Source organism: Thalassophryne amazonica, chromosome 7, assembly GCF_902500255.1.
Source record: "Thalassophryne amazonica chromosome 7, fThaAma1.1, whole genome shotgun sequence".
Lineage (NCBI taxonomy): Eukaryota > Metazoa > Chordata > Actinopteri > Batrachoidiformes > Batrachoididae > Thalassophryne > Thalassophryne amazonica.
The window spans coordinates 107876237-107902759 of record NC_047109.1 but is presented as its reverse complement, the minus strand read 5'-3'; the positions used below and the strand labels follow the sequence as shown (position 1 = coordinate 107902759).

The 26523-nt window shown below is 41.1% G+C and overlaps 1 protein-coding gene and 1 long non-coding RNA gene across 2 annotated transcripts in view; one reads left to right on the top strand and one right to left on the bottom strand.

The window, feature by feature from the left end:
- The window catches only part of LOC117514727 (CUB and sushi domain-containing protein 3-like), an 885172-nt gene that overhangs the window by 185224 nt on the left and 673425 nt on the right, over positions 1-26523 (top strand). The window contains exon 4 of the mRNA XM_034175291.1: positions 4218-4412. Coding sequence (XP_034031182.1) covers positions 4218-4412 — 195 coding nt within the window. The remainder of the gene's footprint in view (positions 1-4217; positions 4413-26523) is intronic.
- LOC117514728 lies at positions 8779-25947 on the bottom strand. The gene is made up of 3 exons (XR_004561948.1): positions 25864-25947; positions 10961-10964; positions 8779-8789 (listed from the first exon to the last, which is right to left on the bottom strand). It is a non-coding gene; the product is annotated as an uncharacterized LOC117514728 (long non-coding RNA).

The following is a 26523-nucleotide window of genomic DNA, read 5'->3' as shown; positions in this document are numbered from 1 at the left end:
TATGAGCAAGCACTTGGCGACAGTGGGAAGGAAAATCTCCCTTTTAACAAGAAGAAACCTCCAGCAGAACCATGCTCAGGGAGGGGCAGTCTTCTGCTGGGACTGGTTGGGGCTGAGGGGAGAGAATCAGGAAAAAGACATGCTGTGGAAGACAGCAGAGATCAATCACTAATGATTAAATGCAGAGTGGTGCATACAGAGCAAAAAGAGAAAGAAACACTCAGTGCATCATGGGAACCCCCCATCAGTCTAAGTCTATAGCAGCATAACTAAGGGATGGTTCAGGGTCACCTGATCCAACCCTAACTATAAGCTTTAGCAAAAAGGAAAGTTTTAAGCCTAATCTTAAAAGTAGAGAGGGTATCTGTCTCCCTGATCCGAATTGGGAACTGGTTCCACAGGAGAGGAGCCTGAAAGCTGAAGGCTCTGCCTCCCATTCTGCTCTTAAGCACACACATCATCATCAAATAGGCTGTGGTACTGTGGTAAATAGGTCACCACAGTCTTGTTTGGGGGCAGGCACTAAAGGGTTCAAATATGATGCATATGACATAATTTCTCTACTTCCAGGGGACCAGCAAAGACATTTTCAATGGGTTTTTGGGCAAAGTACACACAAATCAAGTGAAAATGAAAAGAAAAAGTGACGATGTGGTGGGACAGTGGGCATATGTTGCGGTTTGTTTATGATTCAGAGTTCAAACGTGTCAAGGTGGTTTTGCAGGCAAGAGAATGGAGCTACTGTGGCTAGCTGTGTAGGCTAACACTTATACCACCATCACACATAGCTGGAATCACGCAGAGTGGCAGCGCACATCCGAAAGGTGTTGGATTTGAGTCCCAAAACATTCTGGCAGCCATCTGCGGAAGTCAACACAGTTGTTCAAAATTGGCCCGCAGCCCCGAGTGTGATGCACATGTTCAAAACTCTCTGAACGCCTTCGAGATGGGACACCTGTCCGACGGCGGTCCATGTGTTATATGAAGACCAGCTAACCACAATTTACATATTCTGATGGTGGCAAAATGAGATCCAAAATGATTTGAGCGCATACGAGGGAATCTTGAGATAGCCTGCCAGTATGATCTGCAGTGCCACATATAATAATGTCCACCTGCCCCCATCCAGAGTGCAAAGGAACTGTTGAAATGTATGTAGCACGCTTCATCATGATAATAATTATGAATAATGATCATGTACAGTGAATGTGAACAGCGGCTATCAAACCGAAAGCTCCATGCGCTACTGCGCGCACACTGCCGCAAATCTGAACAGGCTGTTATATCCACAATAGACCCTACAGTACAGATATTTGTCCATTGCTTCCCATGTATGACGTAAATAATGTGAATATTGTCTCCATCATAACACAGGCAGCCGCCCCTCTCTGTGCTGTGCAGTAATGCGTCATTGAACATGTCAGGCTCAGAGCTGAACAGATCTCACGCTGTAATAAATGTAACTCTGTAGGAAATATGACATTGAACTTGTGCCAGGCCGTTACACCATTAATAAACATGCATCTTACCTGGACATCAAGCCGGGACAGCAGCCTGCGGTTAGAATCTTCTCACCCAAAAGAAAAACATTACTTCCATGTGATAATCCAACCAGTGTCCAGAGTTGCGTTGTGCTGCTGAAGTGGGCATACAAGAAAAAAGCAAGTTCCCTGGAAAGGCACTCCACCTGAGGGACTGCATGGCCCAGTGCCAGCAAACTTTGGAATGAAGCTGTCCAGTGGCACGGGGCATCCATGCATGCGTTTAGTGACCCATGCAGTGTTATGCATACACACACACACACACCTACACACACACACACACACACACACACACACACACACACACACACACACACACACACACACTGCTGAGTGATAATTACAGCCCCACGCATCTCTGCAGAGCGCACTTTGCACCACACTCGCACACGTGTGTGAGGAACACAGCGCTCCGGTCATGTGTTTGCCATCCAGACATTTGGAGATCAGGCAGTCTGCATCGCCTTTTATGGTCTTCTGACAGCAGTCTGTGTTGTCTACATGCATTCTGGATGCAATGTGACAGGTGTGGATGAGGCAGTGTGTCTGCGCTCTGACACTGCAGACTACGCCTCTTTTCCTCCCAACTGCACCGGATTATGGCAATATTTGCCATATCGGGGATGCTTCCGGCACATTCGGCATTCCGGCATTCTCCCTTGTCACACTTAGAAGGGAAGAAGAGAGCATTTAAATGCAGTCTGACTCACACTGTTAAGCTTCATAAAGTCAGATTAAATTCTGAAATCTGCAGAAACAATCAGGTGGATGTTTAACTACTACCAAAAAGAGGTGAAAATTCACATTCTGCATTCTTGTCTGATAATGTCATCTGTTTGAAAGCCTTACTGATGCTTACTGGAGAGAGAAACTTTGACAAAGATTGACTTATGGAGGTGTAATGGAGGAGAAAATGTACTGTTAAATTGTGTTCCTGAAAATAAATAAATCAGAAAAAGGAATGAGCAGCTCTTTAGGTTTGTTTATAACTGCTTGCAGGAGATCTTTATCAAGATTTCCTCTCAATAGCTTTCCCCAGCGGTTCATTGATCGAAAGCACTGATCAAAAGCATTTTGGTTGTCAGACTGTTAAAGCAACAGGCTCCTGCAAGAATATCTTGGAAATCAGTTACTTTTGAAGACAGAATGTCTTCAGTATTTTCTTTCTAAAGATATTTTTTCAACTGGAATTATTTGTATCTTTTTTTTTACTGTTATCACCACTCTCCTTGCAAAAACAGAATGGGTAAACAGATGGTAGAAGGAAATAATTGTATTTTGTACATTTTGTAAAATTTATAAATTGGTGATTTCGTTTTGGTAAGACACATGCCATGACTGCATTGACACCATTTCCCAAGTTTTACGTTTTTCTTTTACATCAAAAATGTTTTCATTTTCATTTTCATTGCCATGACTGTCGCATGCTTGGTTTGCACCCAGGAAGTCAACCGTCAACCGCATCCCAACTCTGAGGATACTCACTGAAACAAGGCACTGCTTCTTTACACCCAGTGTTGATTTTTTGCATAGAGTTTGGATTTATCGATGGAGCTGCAATGTGAGATATCCTGACAATCTGCAGTGTCGCCAATGGCATTTGCAAATTTCAACCTCTGTGTCCCCATCTTTGACCCTGGGATGACCACCATACATTTGTGTGGGTCATGGTATATTGAGGTTAAACTATGTTGTTTAGTCCCCTTAAGTGGTACTGATTTGCTCAAAATTGGCTTTTCACTTTCAATTTCAGTTTTCAGTTTATTTTAATTTATATAGTGCCAAACAGAGTTGCCTCAAGGTGCTTCACACAAGTAAGGTCTAACCTTACCCCCCAGAGCAAAAGTGGTAAGGAAAAACTCCCTCTGAGGAAGAAACCTCAAGCAGACCAGACTCAAAGTGGTTACCCTCTGTTTGGGCCATGATACAAACATAAATTACAGAACAATTCACAAAACAAATATACAGGAAATGCTGTTGGTAACCAGGACAGGAGGGTCTCCAACACAAATACCATACCCATGTTTGGATGGAGCTGCACCTTAAACAGGAAGAAAAACAGAAATCAGGCATCAGAAAGACAAGAAATACAGTATAATTTATCAGCATTAAACAACAAGAAAAACAGGAAATACTAAGGTGATCGCCGACCACGAGCCCTAAGCTTCATTAAACGACCCAGAATTTCGATAAAGTTGAGGCAGCGGCACGCAGTTTCCTAATAAAATGAATTAAAAGAGTAAAAAGCATAGAACTATACTATGCCAGTATGCTAGCCATACAAAAGGGAAACTAAGTGCATCTTAAGTCTGGACTTGAAAGTCTCCACAGAATCTGACTGTTTTATTGAAGCAGGGAGATCATTCCACAGAACAGGGGCATGATAAGAGAAAGCTCTGTGACCCACAGACTTCTTATTCACCCAAGGGACACAAAATAGTCCTGCACCCTGAGAACGCAAAGCCCGGGGCAGTACGTAAGGGTCATAGACTGTTATGTTGGAGTCTGGTTGTTAGGTCAGGAATTTCTGTGTTGGTGTTTCATCATTAAAACTGTTATTAAAACTTTGCATATATGTAAAATTCATTTTCTAAGTCACATTTCCTGTTGTGCCCATTCCATACTGCAACACGAACAGTGATCCTGACAGCACAACATTCTTTTTCCATTTTTCAGAGCTGAGAAGCAGCTCATGTGGAAACCCAGGAGTTCCACCCAAAGGAATACTGAATGGAACTCAGTTCAACGTAGGTGACAAGATCCGCTACCGATGTGTCTCCAGCTATGTCCTGGATGGGCATTCGCTCCTCACCTGTGTCACAAACACAGCTGGTGTGTCAGTCTGGGACTTCCCTGTGCCCATCTGCAGAGGTGAGGATGCTTTATTACAGAATGTGAGTTATTATTTATCATGCCAGCTAAGTGTTCTGTGGCCACGTACGGTAGACTTCTTACTGGTGCCTCTGTCAAGTTTGCTGTGGTTTCTTCAGCTTTGATTCCCATTAACTGGTTAAGGTTAAGTGCTTGTTAATGGCTGACAACTGGTTTGAATGAATGAATGAATTTATTTGGCACACACAGACCCAACATAACAAAGAAAACTCACAAAGAAAACAATCCAACAACGTACCCATGTGCCTGAAAGGGTGTAGGCACAAGCAAAAGCTTATAAACGCCCACCCCTTTAACAAAAAAAAAAATAAAAAAAAAAAATAAATAAATAATAATATATATATATATATATATATATATATATATATATATATATATATATATATATATATATATATATATATATATATATATATATACCCATGATAACGAATCCAAAATATAAATAAATTAATCACTGAACTAAAATTTCAACACACGCACATGAAAACAGCAGTACACCAAAAACAAAACAAAATTCATGAACCTAATTCATCATGCTGTAAAAGGTAATTAAATAATTTTTGTCAAGCCTTTTAAAGCCAACCAAGTCACCAGGTGATTTTATGTTACCTGGGCAATTATTCCAAATATTAATACCTTAATATAAACACAATGACTTTTTAGGATAGTTCGAATCTTTGATTTCTGAAATACAGTAGCGTTCAGAATAATAGTAGTGCTGTGTGACTGAAAAGATTAATCCAGGTTTTGAGTATATTTCTTATTGTTACATGGGAAACAAGGTACCAGTAGATTCAATAGATTCTCACAAATCCAACAAGACCAAGCATTCATGATATGCACACTCTTAAGGCTATGAAATTGGGCTATTAGTAAAAAAAAGTAGAAAAGGGGGTGTTCACAATAATAGTAGTGTGGCATTCACTCAGCGAGTTCATCAATTTTGTGGAACAAACAGGTGTGAATCAGGTGTCCCCTATTTAAGGCTGAAGCCATCACCTGTTGAACATGCTTTTCTCTTTGAAAGCCTGAGGAAAATGGGACGTTCAAGACATTGTTCACAAGAACAGCGTAGTTTGAATAAAAAGTTGATTGGAGAGGGGAAAACTTATACGCAGGTGCAAAAAATTATAGGCTGTTCATCTACAATGATGTCCAATGCTTTAAAATGGACAAAAAAAAAAAAAAAAAACATGCGTGGAAGAAAATGGAAAACAACCATCAAAATGGATAGAATAACCAGAATGGCAAAGGCTCACCCATTGATCAGCTCCAGGATGATCAAAGACAGTCTGGAGTTACCTGTAAGTGCTGTGACAGTTAGAAGACACCTGTGTGAAGCCAATTTATTTGCAAGAATCCCCCGCAAAGTCCCTCTGTTAAATAAAAGACGTGCAGAAGAGATTACAATTTGCCAAAGAACACATCAACTGGCCTAAAGCGAAATGGAGGAATATTTTGTGGACTGATGAGAGTAAAATTGTTCTTTTTGGGTCCAAGGGCCGCAGACAGTTTGTGAGACGACCCCCAAACTCTGAATTCAAGCCACAGTTCACAGTGAAGACAGTGAAGCATGGTGGTGCAAGCATCATGATATGGGCATGTTTCTCCTCCTATGGTGTTGGGCCTATATCGCATACCAGGTATCATGGATCAGTTTGGATATGTCAAAATACTTGAAGAGGTCATGTTGTCTTATGCTGAAGAGGACATGCCCTTGAAATGGGTTTCTGTGTAGCCTCTCAGTTGTCCAGGTGGTTTCCATAGTAGGGAAGCTTGAATCTTCGACTGGACTGGGTTGCTTGACATGAGGATGTTTTGCTTCAAATCACAGAAGCTTCCTCAGCTAAAATTCTAGCTCTGGTAGTCTGACTTCTGTCTTGACTCTTGTAGAGAAGAATAAACCAGAAGCCAACAAAAGCTGGAGTTTTTTAACCTAACCAGACCCCACCTACCGAGAGGCTGACTGCTATAGGCTAGTGACTAAACAATAGCTCTAATTAGCACCTATTGTGCTCTAGTTAGCACTCTCCTAATGACAGGACGGAAGCCTCCCCTGATGCCTGATGGCTTCCTTGACGACTCTCTCCTGATGACGTGAATGACTCATTACCATGAACAAAAGACTGAAACTGCTTTGACCTGAGTACCACATTGTAAACAGGGGACAACGTGTGTCTGAGACCCGCTCCGCAATTAAGGCTGGGTTTCAACTGTTTTACAAAGAATGCTTCCTTGACACCTCTCTCAAACCATTTCTTCTCTCTGGCTAAGATTTTAAGATGACAAGGAAGTTAAAATCTTAGACAGCAGTATGTGAATGAAGACTTTGTGCCTGTTAAAGGTCATAAAGTGCAAAATGAAATTTAATCAACTACTTGCAGGTGTGCACCTTATAGTTTCTCTTGCATGGAGTCTGCCACATAACTGAGCCTTTTCACGCACTGGCAGTTAAAAAGCAAACAACCAAAAATGCATTGTTCGATTTCTGACAGCAAATTATTGTTCCATCTATGATATTTAAGCAAACGTGTGAAGAATTATGTTGCGTTCTGCAGCAGTGGTGTAGTCTACATTTTTGAAGTGGGTAGACTGTGTTTTTTGCCCGTCATCAACCCCGTGCGTATGCGCCCCCGGTTATTAACATTTTTAACACCATAACAACAAATAGATCTATACTTTCCATCTGATCATTTATATTCTATATTTGCCATTATAAATGTGAGAAACGTGTCAGAATGTAAGTAATTTGCACCAATTGCAAAATACAATATACAACAGTAAATCTAAAAGAGTGATTAAAAAAATACAAAGATCAAATACATTTATTTTTTGGCATCTGAAAACCTAATTTAACAAAGAAATTTAATCAGGTCATATACCAGGAATAAACAATGTTTAAATCCAGCCAATAGTATCATATGCAAGCTACTGCAATTTCGTTGTATCACTTGTATACAATGACAATAAAACCTATTCTGTTCTATACTACTGTGTATTGTTTAACAGTAAATAAGACAACTTTAAGTCACAGTCACTCAAAAAAAAGTGACTGTGACTCCTTGTTATTAAGAAAGAAAAGTTCTCTTAACAATAATAAGGAGCAGATTATTGCCTCCCAACTAAGTATATTGCAAGAGTTTACTTTTCCTCCCTCTATTTAGTACCGGATATGAGCTTGTACTGCCAAATTCAGCAGCTGCAAGATTCACCCTTCATATAATCTGCATGCCCCCATGTTGTTTGTGTACAGTTTAGACGCATAAACAAAAACAAAACAGAACACACACATGAGCATGCACTGGCTGCAGAGCCTCACGCCTCCTACCACAATGTCTGTTGAAGTTGACAGTCCATCATCAGGTCCAGACGGGGAACTGGAACCTGTAGGCTTTGTGGTCCATAAGGAAACCTACCCAGTATAAACAAGCTAGTATTAGTATACGTTAAGTTCCATTAAAACAGCAGCTAGGCTGAAGGACAGAAGCTCGCTCCCAGAAAATTCACATACAACAATGAAAATATGGTAGATGCTTTACTTTGCAGAAACCTTTTCAATCCATGACAAAAACATTGTAGGCCAAATCAGTGGCACAAAAGTACAGTATGAAGACAACCATGCAACTAATACCAGAGAATATGCCACTTACCAATTCCAGTCATTTTAAAACTATACTACCCAATAGCCAATGGGACTCAAGCTCAAGAGACATCTGTAGATTACGGGCAAAACTCTATTATTTTTTAAAAAGCTATTTCATTTTATATTTTAACAACAAATGAACGGATCATTAAAAATGTCCACGAATCAAAGTCAAAAGACATTTGCACAAGTAGAAGCTCTCCACTTATTGTGCTCAAATTCATATTTTAGAAATGACTCTGTCCTGATAACAACATTAAAGGCAATTACATATTTTGGCAAAATTACAAGTTGAAATGACCATTAAAAAAATTCATCATGAGGTTTATGTCACAGAAATCCTACTTTACAATCACACTGCAGTCATTGTTAAATTATTTCCTGTTGCATTTATAATAAACATTTGTATTTATTTACAGTGTTTGTTTTTCTGGTTGAAATGAGATATAAATAATCTACCAGACTTAAAAAATGTCCAAATTTCCATGTTATTTTGTCTAAAAATAAATGTCCGAGGTTCCTTATGTTAAACAAGAAATTATCTAATCTGAAATAACAGGTGGTTTTAATTTACAGATGAAAGGTTTCTAAAGAACCATTTATTGATTCATTTAGCTATTTTAATTACAAGTGTTCTAAACTTTTTTTTTAAGAGTAATCAGAAATTCTGAGGTAACAAACAACAACAAAAAACATTTCCAAGGATTTTTCTTCAGAAAACTGCTCCATAAATGAGCAGTCCTGTGACACCTTTGTATTGTAGAGATCAGTGGTTTCTGCCACTAGTCTTCCATGTTTTGGCCCGACGTGTAGTTCCTATTGGACAACGCAAAGGTACGTCACAGTTCAGAGCATCGAAAGTTGGATTGGATTGAACTTTGATGCGTCAGATTGCCGACAAGCGGCAATGCGCGCTCCCGTCAGAAGCGTCGGTTTAGCTCGGCTTTTGACGCGACGCTTCTGACGCATCTAAAAAGCAACGCGTCTCATTGAAAATAATGCTTTTTAGACCGTTTTAAGGCCCATTAGCTTAGTGAAGAAATAAAAAAAAAACTAGCTGTCGTAGCCCACTTACCAGCAATGCAGACAGCGCCAGGTTTATCTCCACTCAGGGTGCAAACTTCATCAATCGGCCCTGAAGCAGCAGGTGGATGTTTTCAAAAAAAATCTAAAACCGAGGCCTGTTTTCTTTTCATTTTTTCGGGTAATAATCACCATCAATACTTTCTCTAGCATTCTTCTTGTTTGTGTGCGGCTTTCGCACTGATTAGCTGGTAGCCCAGCCCCCATCTATCTATGAGCCAATTAAAACTGTTATCTAGCAGAGCGAGCACGGGGGGGGGGGGGAATGGGGATGGGACACATACGGTGCACTCTGCAGTGATGGACGCCTGATGGTTGTCTTTTAAAGGGAGAAAATAAAATTACAGTCAATAAGCGCTCATTTATTGACACCGTCATGTTCCTCGGGGCAATTTGAAGTGGGTAGACGGAAATTCCGGGTCTTTTTAGGTGAGTAGACGGCGTCTACCTGCGTTCCACGTAGACTACACCACTGTTCTGCAGGTGGAACGCACAAAGACAACTGTGCTCACAGTTCCTTCCGCCAGCAGAATGCATCATAATTAGTCAGCAATTTGCTGAAATACGGAGGAGGGAACAACAATAAAATATCTGAAATAGGAGATTGTTTTTTATAATAACCAGTGTATGGGTGTGCTCATGTGCTATATGTCCTGTGTGCATAGCTGTGATGTCCCATACAGATTTTAATATGTGTATGTGTGTTTTGAAGGACAATGCCTGACACATCAATGACATTAATGATCGGGTGTCTGTGCCCCAATAAATATCCTTTGTGCTCAGCGCAGAATAGTGCAGAACTGTGGTCCACCTGTTATGCATGGAGACATTTATTCTTAAAGAAACAAACCCAGCCCTTTATATATAGCCAATGTTTACAATTAATGGTTTTAATTCATTCAGTGTATGAGGAGGTGGTGGCTTCTCTGGGAGTCTGTGATGTGCAATAAATTAACACCAACTTTTGACTTTAAGTTTTGTTTTTGTGCTCCCTGACTGGTTTGTAAATTTTTGAGTTTGATAAATCGTCTTGCATGTGCAAATTTCACCTATTTGCATGTTCCCTCCCACAATTTTGCACACTCAGGTGGACAAACCCCAGATTGGATATTAATGAAGAAAAACATGCAAAATGGACAATACACACTATTTTTTTTGCATTTGAAAGACTCTGGTTGTAAATCAGCTTGCACTTTTTTATGAGTGCATTGATGTTTGCACGTTTTCACACATACAAAGTTTTTGTAAATCAGGCCCAAAGTGTTTAATTAAATATACATACACCTTAGAGAAACTGCCAACAGTTAGCATTACCATTTGCTTTCACACTGCAGTTACCATGACTGCATATGCTAACCACATTAGTGTTTTCTATCATATGGATCATCAATCCTCAAACAAGGCATGTTGGCATGATGATATCTGCACTGAAAAAAGAGAATGTTTGAACCAAGTTTTACAATTTGTATAAACCTGAATGAATTAAGTTGTTTGAACTTAAGTTTGTAAGTTAGAGCTGATTTAGCTTTCAAACTTAAGTTCAAACAACTTAATTCATTCAGGTTTTTGCAAATTGTAAAACTTTTTAAGTTGGTTCAAACATTCTCTTTTTTCAGTGTGGTAGAAATCACATTACACTCCATATCCAGTATTGGTCTCATCCGATTTTTCCAGAAAAGTTGAATCACTGCTTTAGACCAGTGGTAACCAACTGTTTTGAAGTTGCGTTATGTATTGGCAGATGCAAAAATGAGCTGCACAGTGGGTGCAAATCCATTTGGGGTGTGTTAGAGTGCACACTGCTATTTAAGCAGTGGGATATACTTGCTGAGGCACTGGGCATAAAGGGGTGGATTTACTGTGTTCATTTAGGTTTATGGGTGTGTTGTATTCATAAGTTTGAAAAGTTCACACTCATTAAATTTGCCTGAAATGTTTGCATAGTACTGTATGCTCAGTGGAGAGGAATTATATGATGCAATATCCTACATGAATTTTTCTTTCTGGATTATAGCATTAAACTTGCATCAAGGTTTGCAGTATTTGAGAAGCACTGGTATGAGTTTTCTAATGCTAAACAATGTGTGTTATGTTTTTCAATTTAGAAATTAATTCATTTTATAAAAAGAAAATAATGAGAAACTAATATTTATTCACAACTGTGCGTTGTGCTTGTCAGGAGAAATTCCATTATTCCGTGTGTTTTTACAGCAAACATTCATATCTTTAAACTAAAGGGTAAAACTCTCTCAAAATCTAAATTTTTGTACATTAATACTGGGAGGTCAAAGCTCTGCATGCCAAAAATCATGTATTTCTGACATTTATAATGTCTTTTTTTTTTTTTTTTTTTTTTTTTTTTTTTACTGAATTTTGGGTTTCAAGTAGGAAATGTACCAGAAGCCCTGAAATGCACACATCACCAGCTAGGTGGTGACAGAAGGGGGTCTCAACTATTTATTCATTAGAGAAGTAAATTTTTGGCAAATATAAGCAGCTTTTCACAGCAGCTGCTGAAACTAAAAAAATAAATAATTACATGCCACCCACAAGATTTGAACCCACGCCTTCCAAAAGCTCTGATTGCCAGTCAGAAACTTTAGCACTGAGCTATGCTTGCAGTGCTGTGAAAGTTGTGAGAACCTGCCTGATATGAGGATGGAGATGGACGTATTTAAAATGATTATACCCACACACCATACAAAAACACTGCATTTATCAAGTGGACAATACAAATTTGATCCATCTGTTCCTCTGTAGATGACCCATGGTCACTGATGTACAGTCATGAAGGGGCCGTTAAATAACCCTGGTTGAATAAAAAAAAATGCCACAGGATTCAAACTCACATGTTCTGATTACCAGACAGAAATTTTACCACTGCGCTACAATCACTGTTTTGTAACAGGAATATGAAATGGGTAAAATCAACAAGCAGAATATTGTATTTTCTAAAAAAAAAAAAAAGAAGTGCTGTAGTAACTGACCAAACATTGTTTGGTACGACATTTTTCTGCCGATGTGTGACTGAAAACGGCATATTTGTCATACTGTTGGCTTGTTCTGGTGCTGCGGCGCGCTGCTCACAGTCCTCCCGACCCGACATGCGTGTCCTGTCAGACGTGACATTCAGATCGCCTGCTTGTCCAAACGGACAGACGGCCTGTTTCTCCTCCCATCGCAAAAGCAATATATGTTTTTATGTATTTCCATACAAGCACACACACACGCTTGTCCGTCAAAACAGGGTGTGTGCTGCAGCTGTGATGTCCAGAACCGCAGGTGTCCCAACAGCTGTGAGCAGCCAGCCATGCCCCCTGTCCTGTCAGCGCACAGATCAAGATGTTACTCTGTGATCAGATGAGAGATGCCTCGCCTGCAGGGGGCGAACCACATGCACAGATGTGTTGTGGGGGGTGTACGAAACACACGCCCACGTGTTGTGAGGGGAGCCGACACTCTGCAGCTTCATAGTCGTGGGACACTCATCTGGAATTTGGCCGACACCTGCCACGAGAGGGTTTGATGAGCTCACACAGCGCACGCTCTGTCTTTCAGCCGCTGGTGTGCACAAATAGTTGTAGCAACAGGTGTATGAGGTGTTGGAAGCAGCTATGAAATTACACGTTTCGCACACAATTCCTGCTTCATGCGCACTTCCTGCGCAAATCGACCAAATTCGCATGTGTGAAGGGGCCCTTACCCATGTATACCACTTTGAGATAATTTATGATTTGCTGGAATAAATTAAATTGAATTCAAACTAATAAAATGAATTTATCACATTTTTTGCTGTTTAATATTCTTCAGGCTGCACAGTTCATTGCTGCTGTTCACGTCTGAAATTTCTGCACACTGTAACTGATAATTTACTTCACATGACATTTGGTTGTGCAGCCTGTGAACATTTCCATGGCACACTGCGAAGGTGTGCAGTGCTCAAGTTGGAATGGATTTTCTTGGAGGCATTTTATTCCTTCTGACAAAGTATTATTTGCACGTTGTTTTTCCAAGAAGAGGCTCACTTGAGCATTCAAAGACGTCACACTGGCCAGGACGTGAACCGTTATCAAAGCCGTACATGGTTGATTTCTCTCAGCAGCCAACCGCCGCTCAGCCATCAAGAACCCTGAGAGTGAAGAAGTGGGTGTGATGCTTGTTTCTGTTCTGACAGATGGATGATGAATGAGTGAAGAGTGCTCTCCTCGCCACACTGTTTATCCTTTGCTCTGTTTGGATTACATCTGCCGAGGCACCTACACAAATAATCTTTCTTACATATGTGCGGATCTGTTGGGCACATTGTGCGCAGAGATGTGGTGTTGTTCTTCAGCATGCAGCTGTAACTGAACGCTGAGTGTGAGAATATGAGCTTTTTGAAATCGTTGAGATCAGAATTTGAATCTTTGAAATTGTCCTTAGGTGTGTGTGTGTGTATGTCTGTGTTTGTTTGTCTGTTTGTGGCCCTGCGACAGACTGGCGTCCTGTCCTGGGTATACCCCACATTGCGCCCCATGACAGCTGGGATAGGCTCCAGCCCCCCGCGACCCTTAATTGGACTAAGCGGTAGAATTTGAATGAATATATAAATATTTAGTACGCATGAACAAGCATGTTCTGAAATATGAATTATCATAGAAAGTGACATTTGTGGCGTTACAGCAGTTTTCTGAGCATGCGGTGGGGAAAAAAAGTTTAAAATAATTAAAGCTCTCTGGAGGAGCTGCACGTGTCTCCTGCTACACTGCAACAGGCAGCCGGCTGGTGACAAGTGATTAAAAGAGAAGCAGCACGTAATCCCTCTGACTACAGATAACTGTGAAGTAGCTTCTAAAAATGCGAAGTGCTGCTGATAGAGTGACTCAAGATAGTTTTAAACAAGGGTATAAGCTGGCCAAGATCATCCATCCACCTGGCTGCTGTGGCATATCATGATGCTCATTAAACAGCATGATTTTTGCAGATGTGTGCTTTGGACTGGGCACAGTAACAGACCACTGGAAAATGTGCAGTTGAACTTGAACCAAATCTTTAAATGTGGCGGTGATTGATTTGCATGGTTCCCTGTGGTGTGCACTTGTGAGACTGGTTGAAAATGATGTAGGAGGGGCCTTAGACTGCAGGCTTACTTGTAGTTCCTAGGGTTTGTAAGAGTAGAATGGGAGGCAGAGCCTTCAGCTTTCAGGCTCCTCTCCTGTGGAACCAGCTCCCAATTCAGATCAGGGAGACAGACACCCTCTCTACTTTTAAGATTAGGCTTAAAAACTTTCCTTTTTTGCTAAAGCTTATAGTTAGGGCTGGATCAGGTGACCCTGAACCATCCCTTAGTTATGCTGCTATAGATTTAGACTGCTGGGGGGTTCCCATGATGCACTGAGTGTTTCTTTCTGTTTTTGCTCTGTATGCACCACTCTGCATTTAATCATTAGTGATTGATCTCTGCTCTCTTCCACAGCATGTCTTTTTCCTGGTTCTCTCCCTCAGCCCCAACCAGTCCCAGCAGAAGACTGCCCTCACTGAGCCTGGTTCTGCTGGAGGTTTCTTCCTGTTAAAAGGGAGTTTTTCCTTCCCACTGTCGCCAAGTGCTTGCTCACAGGGGGTCGTTTTGACTGTTGGGGTTTTTACGTAATTATTGTATGGCCTTGCCTTACAATATAAAGCGCCTTGGGGCAACTGTTTGTTGTGATTTGGCGCTATATAAATAAAATTGATTGATTGATTGATTATGGTAGTAAAATAAGCATTCAGTTCATAGACAACACCACTGGTGGACGTCCCTGCACTCAGTGTAATGGTGGCCATTAGATGGCGCAGTGCAAGTGCAGAATTGTCACTCCTTGATGCAAAAAGATGTTCTCGTTACAGACGATAGAATCCTAGGGTTTGAATCCCATGGTTTGAATGCCTGCCTCCCATGCCACTGACTGAGAGTTTGAGCCCAGGAAGGGATGTAGCACCACTCGTTCTGGCTGCAGATATTCTGTCACAGCCCATGAAGCCTGAATCCAATTTTGACCTAATTAGTACCACTTAAGGGGGCAAAACAACACTTAAAATCCTTTCCTCAGTGTACCACAGCCTAGAGAAAAAGCTGTAGCCAGTTTGGAGTCAAAGAAGGATTGCATGGAATGGATTTTTTAAATATGCTCTAATTATATTGGAAGTTGTACCACAATAATGCATGTTGCAGTCTTTATGTGAAAGGGCCTGCGACAGGCCCACTGATGGTGTGAACGACTTCTCATCTTTTTATATTATTATGTGCTTGATTTTCTTTTTTCTGTTTCTTCAGCTTTGTAAAAACTTTGTAAAAACCTTGTAACTATTAGAATGGCCTAAGCAGTGGGTCACCCCTTTGACTCTGGTCTGCTTGAGGTTTCTTCCTCATAATCATCAGAGGGAGTTTTTCCTTACCACTGTCACCTGTGTGCTTGCTCTAGGGGTTGGTAAGGTTAGACCTTACTCGTGTGAAGCACCTTGAGGCAGCTTTGCTGTAATTTGGCGCTGTATAAAGTAAATAAATTGAATATTTGTCTAATCATAGGGATTCCAAAAAGGTGTCATTTGAACTGTTTATGACTCAATGTTCTGGAGTTATGAGGGAAAAACAGCAAAAATGGTGATAAAGGTCAATTCCAGTTTGTACAGAGGTCCAAAGTTAAAGTTGCTCCAGTTTTACAAAAGGGTGATGCAAGCTAATAGGATTAATAAATGGAATAGTTTTGAACATGTTGAATGCTCAATCTCCAAAGTAAATGTCAAACAAGGTTGGAATTCTATGACTTATGACATGTTACTCTGTAACGTGATAACTGAACATAACAGATGGTGAACGTTCCTTTTTTAACAGTGGCGGCGCCAGGGCAATTTTTGTTGGGGAGGCTGAGGGGGCTGGGGTAAAGTTGGAGGGGCTCCTCAAAATGTCATCGAAATGAACAATATATAGTGAATTGCTTTATAAATACTGAGGTATATGTTTTAGTCACCCGTGCTCCCGAATTGTGAATTTCTCCACTGTGAGATCAATAAAGTCTTATCTTAACTTATCTCTTATCTGCTCCTCTAAAATGTGGTATCAATGCACACACACATCACTTAGAATGACTGCAAGTTCAGTAAAACTTGCACATAGGTATACAAACTGAATTCACTGAAATGGTGCTCAAGACAATGCTTGGAATCAACCTTACACAAATTGTCTACATCAAAGATTTATTGCCAATTTAGCACCGAGGTTTTGGCCGAACAAAGATATACAGCTTCTGTATATTCTGTGTTAGTGCGCGGCGGCGGCCGACGTGCTTGATGAATTCCTGCGCAAAAAGTAGTTTCCAGATAATTTTGATATATTTCTGTGATATAATAAGTATATCTCATCTAAATTAATTCTAAAATTTACCAGTAATAAAATTATTAAGATAAGTGAAGTTTTAGGAGTGGCCATAATAAATATTTAGGAAACCTAAATTTTTGGAGTATGGAGTTAAATTTGTCTCAGTAATACTTGCAAATGCACAGAGGGTGATTTACAAATATGCTTTGATTTGTACACGTGCTTTGTGATCCACAAACACAAATTTCTGATTTGTAACTTGTGTGTGGGTTTTTACAAATAAATGTTTATTTGCAAAACTTAAAATTTTATTTGTGAAGAGTGATTCAGCATTGGTGGATCACTGAACACACATATTCATCACTTTGTTCAGTTACGCAATATTGACACATTCTCAGCTCAAAACTGCAGTTGAGATCCACAAATATGTCAGTCGCTATTCACATTATTGGCAGAATTATTGGGGGGGTTGAGGGGGAGCTTGGCTCATTATTGGGGTGCTTAAGCCCCCCCAAGCTCCCCCTTGGCACCGCCACTGTTTTTAAGCCCTATTAGCTGAACCAATATTGTTGAATTTATTTTTTTTTACCCATAATTAAAGCAACTTTAAGTTTGATCTCTGTACAAATGGAAATGACCAGTATGGATAGCAAATAGTTTCCATTATCAGAAAATAATTGTGTATACTTTCCAATATGACTGGATGATGTTCAGATGTTGCCCCTGCCCAATCCTTCACTGACCCCAACCCCGCCTGGTTATTGCTGTCATCTTGAGATTGCTATCATAGATTGTTGTGAAGGCACTGGTATACTGAGGCTAGTTTGTAAGTGTTCTTTAGGTCCCCTTAAGTGATACCAAAAACCGACTTCACCCATGGACAATACCCAGGAAGAGGCAAACTATTCAGCTGCTTATCAGCGCTTCAACATTGTAGACAGAAGTAAGCTGGATTCAGTCCCCTGACTCCTGAGCTAACAGCAGAGTTACAGTCTGTCGTATGCAGATGTTTTAGCAAAAACAAGCCATTTCATTTGTGCCTTCATTTACAGAAGAAACACAAATAATTCCACAGCTCTCGCTGTCTGTGATAACTCAGCCTTCCCAGCTGGATCCTCTTCTCTTCAGTGGTTTCTAGTTTTTGTCTGACTTCTGGTCTCCCAGCTGTAGTGTGTCTGAAAAATCTACAACTGCCACAAGCAAAGTAGCCGCTTGATAATTGAATAACTGCTTGTAACGCACAAGCGACTAGCTTTGCACCACCACCATCAATCTGCTGTCTCCTCACAGACAGCAAAAGCCACGCCCCCACCACAGGGACATATTACGCCACCTCATCAGGAACTAATACAGGTCACCAGCAGTCAGAGTGCCCCAGAGATACTCAGGTACTGCAGCTACGGAAGAGACACCTATATTCAGGTCTCTAACAGCAACCTGCTTTTGTGTCTGTTGCTTTAAATAGAAACAAGGAGCTGTTTTCTGCATCCGCTCTCTAACGGGAGACTGAGGCTCTCGGGGAGTGTGGATATGAGTATGTTGCACCCAGACCATTTAAGTGTGTCTCACAGAGCAAGCAGGAGTCCATCGTGTATGTCACAGAAGCCTAAATTAAAATATTGAGTGCAGACATCGACTACTCAATCAAGACAATGAAGTCTGAGCATATGCACAGCTACTAAACCTAAACGGAACTGGCCTTGGTCCCAGATAGCAACGACCCAGGCAGGACAACTGGGCCATAACCACCTGTCGCAGGCAACCATCCATCTGCTGCAGCAAAGTAAAATGTGGGCATCCATTTGGCCTTCTCTTCCCACTAGCATCCTCCACATTAATGCACATGTGTGATTGATCAGACCCTGAGAAAGATGCCACATGGCCAAAATGTCACACATTATATTGAGATTTTAGAGCAACATACAGACATTCTGCATAAATTAAAAGGCGTGGCTGCAGGAGACTGGGATACAGACACTGCACTGGTCTGCCTGCAGTCCTCTCCCAGCTTCAATCTAAAATTGCTGGAGAGTTTTGAAATGAAAAATGCAATGATGACAACCCCGCACTGTTGAAGGCCCCGTCACACCTTGACGATTTAGACAGCATATGCCGACCGTAGCAAAAACGCTGGCGTACACTGGTTTTTTTTTTTTTTTTTTCACTGTTGGATGCACACATAGCATATTGTATGTATACGTGTCTTATTCATAACTTGTGAATAACGTTTCAATAAATTTTCACCGATGACTGTGTAACGTGTTACTGGCTTACACAACTTCTGTCCAACGACACTCCCCACACGTCAGTGTGCGGCAGCGTATCACAGCCACGTATCACAGCCACGCACCTTAAAGATGTGTTGGCAGGAAGAATGGGATCAAATTCCACCCAAATTGTTTTATCGCTTGGTATCCTGAATGCCAGAACACCTTTCAAGTTGTGAGAAGGAATGGCAACATTACAAAATAGCAAATGGGTTTGTGTCCAGACTTATTTTTGGAATGTGTTGCAGGCCTCAAATGTATGTTAGATCCTACTCATACTATGATGTGAAGTGGCTGATGCTGACTGATGTAGCAGATTCTCACTGATCTCTGTGAAACGCTGGAGGAGGCTCACTCTAGGAGTCCAAATTTCCTGTCTTCAATGCAGGTTGACGGAGCTTAGCAGAGGGTAACATTTGGCAATGGTCCACTGACTGACTACAGGACGTAGCTCAACTTGCACCATTATATTGTGGGCACAGAATGGTGTGCACGCCACAGAGCAGTGCCGTAGCTTGGTGGAACTCATCATCAACTCAACGTTTGTGACGTCAGGTGATGTAGCCTGTATAAACCCGACATAAGTCTGCGATTGCGTCACTTCCTACTGGTGCATTGCTGAGACAGCTTCTGCTTATTCCTTCACATTTCTTCATATTTCTTCATACCTAAGGAATCCAGAGGAGGTGGTACATTCAGTCAAGCCTCCAATATTGCCCAGTGGAGGCCGGTGGAGGAGGTGCTGTAACAGTGTACTATTTGGTAGCGGAGCTCAACCTTTGCTGGCGTTTTAGCAGGAGCGTAGAAGATTTAAGGCATGTTGAGAAATTTTCAGAGACCACGACAAACATCAGTATTGCCTGACTGATGTCAGTTTGCTCCTGAAGAGTCTGGTGAACCTTTGTGCTGGTCAACGGTAAGCAACTTTTCACGCTACATTGATAAACACCAGGCTAATCATCAGAGTGTGAATGGTCCATAAAAAAAAATGAACTTGGCCAGACAAAACATCCATCCATCCATCCATTTTCTTCCGCTTTATCCGGATTCGATGTCTTTTTGTTTATACAGTCTGCAATGAAACAAAGTCGAAGTCAACAGTACGCAAGGATCCTCCAAAGAGACCAAATGCCAAAGACATGTCATCGTGTCACTCTGGTTATAGCAGGAGAAACATCCAAAGTCATAACATTGTGGAACTTTGTAGATAAAACTAACCATAAGTCACTGTCAAAGGTAGATTAAAAACAGATTTTACTCAATTTGGAGCATATAAAATAAAATAATAAATGGTGGTTTTGCTCTTTTGTGTCATCTAAACATCTTAAGAGTCAGTTTGCATTTGTGAACTGCAACATATTCAAGTTTCCAGAAAAGAAAAGAGATAGAAACAGGAGTATAACATAAAGTGTCAAATCACTTCGTCAGAGCCCTTTGCAAAGAGTACTGACCGTGTGCATCAGAAACACCCCTCTCACTTTTGGAATATGACTCAACCCAGCCTGAACCTCACCACAACCCAAACAGCAGTGAAACAAGTAGAAGAGCATTTCTTCTTATTTGTCTTGAAGTCCTATTTTTGAGCCGACACCAGGGGCACCTCAGACATCGGGCGAACAACAAACGCTCTGACAGTGTCGGTGTTTGAGAACATCTTGAAAGGGTTTTGTCTCTCTTCAAAGACCAGAGCACAGCATCTGGAGGGGAGTGGGATTGTAGTTTAACAAAGGGCACATGCACAGCGCAGTGCATGGAGAGGACAGATTTAAAGCGAGAATGTGTAGGATTAAGGGCATTTCTTAAACCAAATGTACCAAAATATAGTTTTCATAACTATTTGTTCATTGGTGTATAATTGCCTCCAACAAGTAATCGGTGTGTTTTCTTGAATTTAGACTACAGGGAGGTGGCGGGTTGCCATGTTAATACAGTTGTCCAAAAGGACATACTGTACATGCTCTGCCTTTCACCTTTTGCAGCACAGCTGTTTTGTGGGCCGCCAGAAGAGGAGGTACTGCTGGCCCACCACCAGAGGGCGCCCTGCCTGAAGTGTGGGCTTCAGGCACGAGAGGGCGCTGCCGCCACGGACACAGCCGGGAGTGACAGCTGTCACTCATTATTTCCTGACAGCTGTCACTCATTCATGCTTCATCATCTCACTCCATAAAACCCAGACGTCATCTCCACCTCATCGCCGAGATATCGTACTTCTTTGGAGGTAACCTTCTCAGCCTGCATATCCAGATAAGTGAATAGACAGACGCTGCACGAGTGTGTGTTAGAGGTGGAGGTGGAATCCCACCTTAGTTGTTACGGGGTGTACACACACCCACACTTGACTGTCTTTGTTCTTCGCCAGCAGTACCAGATCCGACACGCGGAGACGGTGGTCACCTGGGGGACTCGGGACCTGGCGGCTCCAGTATCCTTCGGGTTCGGTGGCGGTGGAAATCGTGTGGTTCCAGTTCTTCTCCAGATGGACGTCTCCTATCGTCGAGCCTGCCCACAGGACACCTTTATCCATTGACTTGTATTTATTCTATAATCTGCTCTGTGTTGTGCTCATTCACAACAGTAAAGTGTTTATATTCGACTCTTTCATTGTCCATTCATTTACGCCCCCTGTTGTGGGTCCGTGTCACTACACTTTCACAACAACAGCTGGAAGACTGTAGAAAAACAAAGTATAATCATCAGTTGCTGCTCTGCACACTGTCTACTGGTTGCTGTTGCAGGCTAACACGTTTGGGAACCTTGATATTTGTGAAATGTAAGCACATACATATTGTTTACCACAAGAGAAGGCAAGGGAGTATGAATCCCCATCAGCATAAAAGCAAATACGTGAAAGGAAACAAATATGGGACAGAGAGCAGCATAAATCAGTCTGTTTGGAAATACCAACTGCATTGCTGCAAAACTAGCTGGGCGAAAGATACATCTCACATAAAACTTATCGATGATGGGTCAGAGGTGAGAGGTCCCTGGTTTATTTCCCCTAATCTAGTGAAAATGGTGAAACATAATCTCCTTCATGGTGTGGTTGGTCTTTACATCTTCAATTCAATTCATTATATTTATATAGTAGCAAAGCACAACAGTCACCCGAAGACACTTCACATGCGTGTATGTATATATATATATATATATATATATATATATATATATATATATATATATATACATTTTTTATATACAGTAGTGTTCAGAATAATAGTAGTGCTATGTGACTAAAAAGATTAATCCAGGTTTTGAGTATATTTCTTATTGTTACATGGGAAACAAGGTACCAGTAGATTCAGTAGATTCTCACAAATCCAACAAGACCAAGCATTCATGATATGCACACTCTTAAGGCTATGAATTGGGCTATTAATAAAAAAAGTAGAAAGGGGGTGTTCACAATAATAGTAGCATCTGCTGTTGACTCTACAAACTCAAAACTATTATGTTCAAACTGCTTTTTTAGCAATCCTGTGAATCACTAAACTAGTATTTAGTTGTATAACCACACTTTTTCATGATATATATATATATATATATATATATATAGTAAGGAAAAACTCCCTCTGAAGAGTTTTCTTCCTCTGCTTGAGGAAGAAACCTCAAGCAGACCAGACTCAAAGGGTTGACCCTTTGCTTGGGCCATTCTAGCAGTTACAAGGTTTTTACAATGTTTTTCTTAAGCTGAAGAAACGGGAAACAGAAAAACCAGAATAGCATCAAAAACAAAGTGCGTTATTGAGGCGAGCACATAGTCATTGACGCCACAGTCAGGGTGTTGTGAGATAAGTCCAGCACCCTGGAGTGCAGGGCCAGCATCCATCCATCATGTTGTTGGTAGGCCACAGCACAAGCTGTCCTCATGGAAGAGTACATTCCAAAAGCAGACTGCAGTGTGCTGCATCAGCTTCAGCCAGGGCATCTTGTGGTAAGTCCAGCGCCCTCGGGTGTGCAGCTTGTCAGTCTTGCACATTGTCATCAGTGCCTCAAACAGAGAGATAAAGAGCAGAATCAGTCAGCCAGAAATAACTACACCCAAGGTATGAGTTCAGCGACAGTAAATTGACAGGGAAGCAGTGAGAAAACTAAGGTGAATACAGGCAGCCCTGAGCTTCACTAACAGATTCGGAATTCAGATAAAGTGAGCACAAGATCTGTTCCGTTGCAAATAAGATGAGTGAAAGGGATAGGAAGCATTGTTCAATACTATGCAACTACGCTAGCCATACAAGAATAGATGTGTCTGTGAGCAGTACTCACATATTCACTGTTGTTGGAACTGATTTTGTAGTGACACGCCAATAAAAAGGGGGTGTGGGGAGAGGCATCAAATACTACTGTACTGTGTGTGTGTGTGTATATAAATATAAACACAACACTCTTGGTTTTGTTCCCATTTTATATGAGATGAACTCAAAGATCTAAAACTTTTTCCACATACACAATATCACCATTTCCCTCAAATATTGGTCACAAACCAGTCTAAATCTGTGATAGTGAGCACTTCTCCTTTGCTGAGATAATCCATCCCACCTCACGGGTGTGCCATATCAAGATGCTGATTAGACACCATGATTAGTGCACATGTGTGCCTTAGACTGCCCACAATAAAAGGCCACTCTGAAAGGTGCAGTTTTGTTTTATTGGGGGGGGGGGGGGATACCAGTCAGTATCTGGTGTGACCACCATTTGCCTCATGCAGTGCAACACATCTCCTTCGCATAGAGTTGATCAGGTTGTCAATTGTGGCCTGTGGAATGTTGGTCCACTCCTCTTCAATGGCTGTGCGAAGTTGCGACGACAAACTGGAGTCAGGTCGAGACCCCGATGAGGACGACGAGCATGCAGATGAGCTTCCCTGAGACGGTTTCTGACAGTTTGTGCAGAAATTCTTGGTTATGCAAACCGATTGTTTCAGCTGTCCGAGTGGCTGGTCTCAGACGATCTTGGGGGTGAACATGCTGGATGTGGAGGTCCTGGGCTGGTGTGGTTACACATGGTCTGCGGTTGTGAGGCTGGTTGGATGTACTGCCAAATTCTCTGAAACGCTTTTGGAGACGGCTTATGGTAGAGAAATGAACATTCAATACACGAGCAACAGTTCTGGTTGACATTCCTGCTGTCAGCATGCCAATTGCACGCTCCCTTAAATCTTGCGACATCTGTGGCATTGTGCTGTGTGATAAAACTGCACCTTTCAGAGTGGCCTTTTATTGTGGGCAGTCTAAGGCACACCTGTGCACTAATCATGGTGTCTAATCAGCATCTTGATATGGCACACCTGTGAGGTGGGATGGATTATCTCAGCAAAGGAGATGTGCTCACTATCACAGATTTAGACTGGTTTGTGAACAATATTTGAGGGAAATGGTGATATTGTGTATGTGGAGAAAGTTTTAGGTCTTTGAGTTCATCTCATATGAAATGGGAGCAAAACCAAAAGTGTTGCGTTTATATTTTTGTTGAGTATATATATATATATCAATCAATCAATCAATTTTTTTATATAGCACCAAATCACAACAAACAGTTGCCCCAAGGCGCTTTATATTGTAAGGCAAGGCCATACAATAATTATGTAAAACCCCAACGGTCAAAACGACCCCCTGTGAGCAAGCACTTGGCTACAGTGGGAAGGAAAAACTCCCTTTTAACAGGAAGAAACCTCCAGCAGAACCAGCCTCAGGGAGGGGCAGTCTTCTGCTGGGACTGGTTGGGGCTGAGGGAGAGAACCAGGAAAAAGACATGCTGTGGAGGGGAGCAGAGATCGATCCCTAATGATTAAATGCAGAGTGGTGCATACAGAGCAAAAAGAGAAAGAAACAGTGCATCATGGGAAACCCCCAGCAGTCTACGTCTATAGCAGCATAACTAAGGGATGGTTCAGGGTCACCTGATCCAGCCCTAACTATAACCTTTAGCAAAAAGGAAAGTTTTAAGTCTAATCTTAAAAGTAGAGAGGGTGTCTGTCTCCCTGATCTGAATTGGGAGCTGGTTCCACAGGAGAGGAGCCTGAAAGCTGAAGGCTCTGCCTCCCATTCTACTCTTACAAACCCTAGGAACTACAAGTAAGCCTGCAGTCTGAGAGCGAAGCGCTCTATTGGGGTGATATGGTACTATGAGGTCCCTAAGATAAGATGGGACCTGATTATTCAAAACCTTATAAGTAAGAAGAAGAATTTTAAATTCTATTCTAGAATTAACAGGAAGCCAATGAAGAGAGGCCAATATGGGTGAGATATGCTCTCTCCTTCTAGTCCCCGTCAGTACTCTAGCTGCAGCATTTTGAATTAACTGAAGGCTTTTTAGGGAACTTTTAGGACAACCTGATAATAATGAATTACAATAGTCCAGCCTAGAGGAAATAAATGCATGAATTAGTTTTTCAGCATCACTCTGAGACAAGACCTTTCTGATTTTAGAGATATTGCGTAAATGCAAAAAAGCAGTCCTACATATTTGTTTAATATGCGCTTTGAATGACATATCCTGATCAAAATGACTCCAAGATTTCTCACAGTATTACTAGAGGTCAGGGTAATGCCATCCAGAGTAAGGATCTATGTATATATGTGTGTGTATATATATATATATATATATATATATATATATATACACACACACACACACACACAAAATGTAGTACAAAATAAAAAAAACAATTTTAGATCAATATGTCACTGTGTCCATGAATATTGTTTTTGAAATTCATCAAGTGAACTCAGTTTTCAGAACCCAGAGGTTTCCAACTTTTTTAAGGCATCTTAAAGGCAGCATGAGTCTGACACTTCAAGTATGAAGCTTTTAGCCAATGTGGGAGACTGCGACTGAGTACAATATACCATCACATCTAACACGTCTCCAATTACTTTTTTATCCGGCACTGGCCAAATGTCTGAAGGCGGATTGTATTGTGGCAATTTCCATCTGCCTGTCTGTCTCTCCCTTCCTCCCTTCCTCCCTCCCTCCCTCCCAAAAAGGGTATAATTATTCTCAAAATCAATTTTGTGAAAAAAAATTTGTGAAACTTGGTACAAGTCCTTGTTATAGGTTGTTAATAAGCATATTATTTTGTTGGAGTTGGGCCCATTGTATCACAGTTATGGCCCTTGATTAACAAACCTAGACACTGTCAGTTTCATGTTTTGGTGCCTGCATTCTAAAATTAACTTCTCACATATTTAGAACAAATTTCACGAAACTGGTACAAGTCCTTGAAATCTTATCAGAATGTAGCAAGCACTTGTACCAAAACAGCATTTTCCAGCGGGGGATATTGTGCTCCTCAGAGCACTCTTGTTTCTCTGGCAACCGTTCATTTTTGTTCCCAAAGATCATGTTACTAGCTGCTTTAAATCCATGTCTTTGTGAGACACTACGAGCACTGATTTATCATCTGCTTTGAACCTCAAGAAAAGCATTCAAGTGTTTTTTTTTTTTTTTTCTTGGAATTTTATGGCAGTTAAACAAAACTGTTTTAATCATGTTTCTGGTCAGAAAATAATAAATAAATAAATTGATAAATAAAATCAGCCTTAGATGAAGCCATAGCCACTACTTTGACAGATGACTAATGTGCACCGGCTTGTTTAACAATTTGGATAACTGTTTAAAAATTGATTGTTGCTGAACGTGTGCTTCACTGCCCCCTTGCCAAATTTCTCATAAGTGGGTTGTCTATCTTTAACTTGCTTCACCAAATTTGTCATGTTACTTGACGTTGTTGCCACCATTTTGTAGCACTGAGTACTGACATCC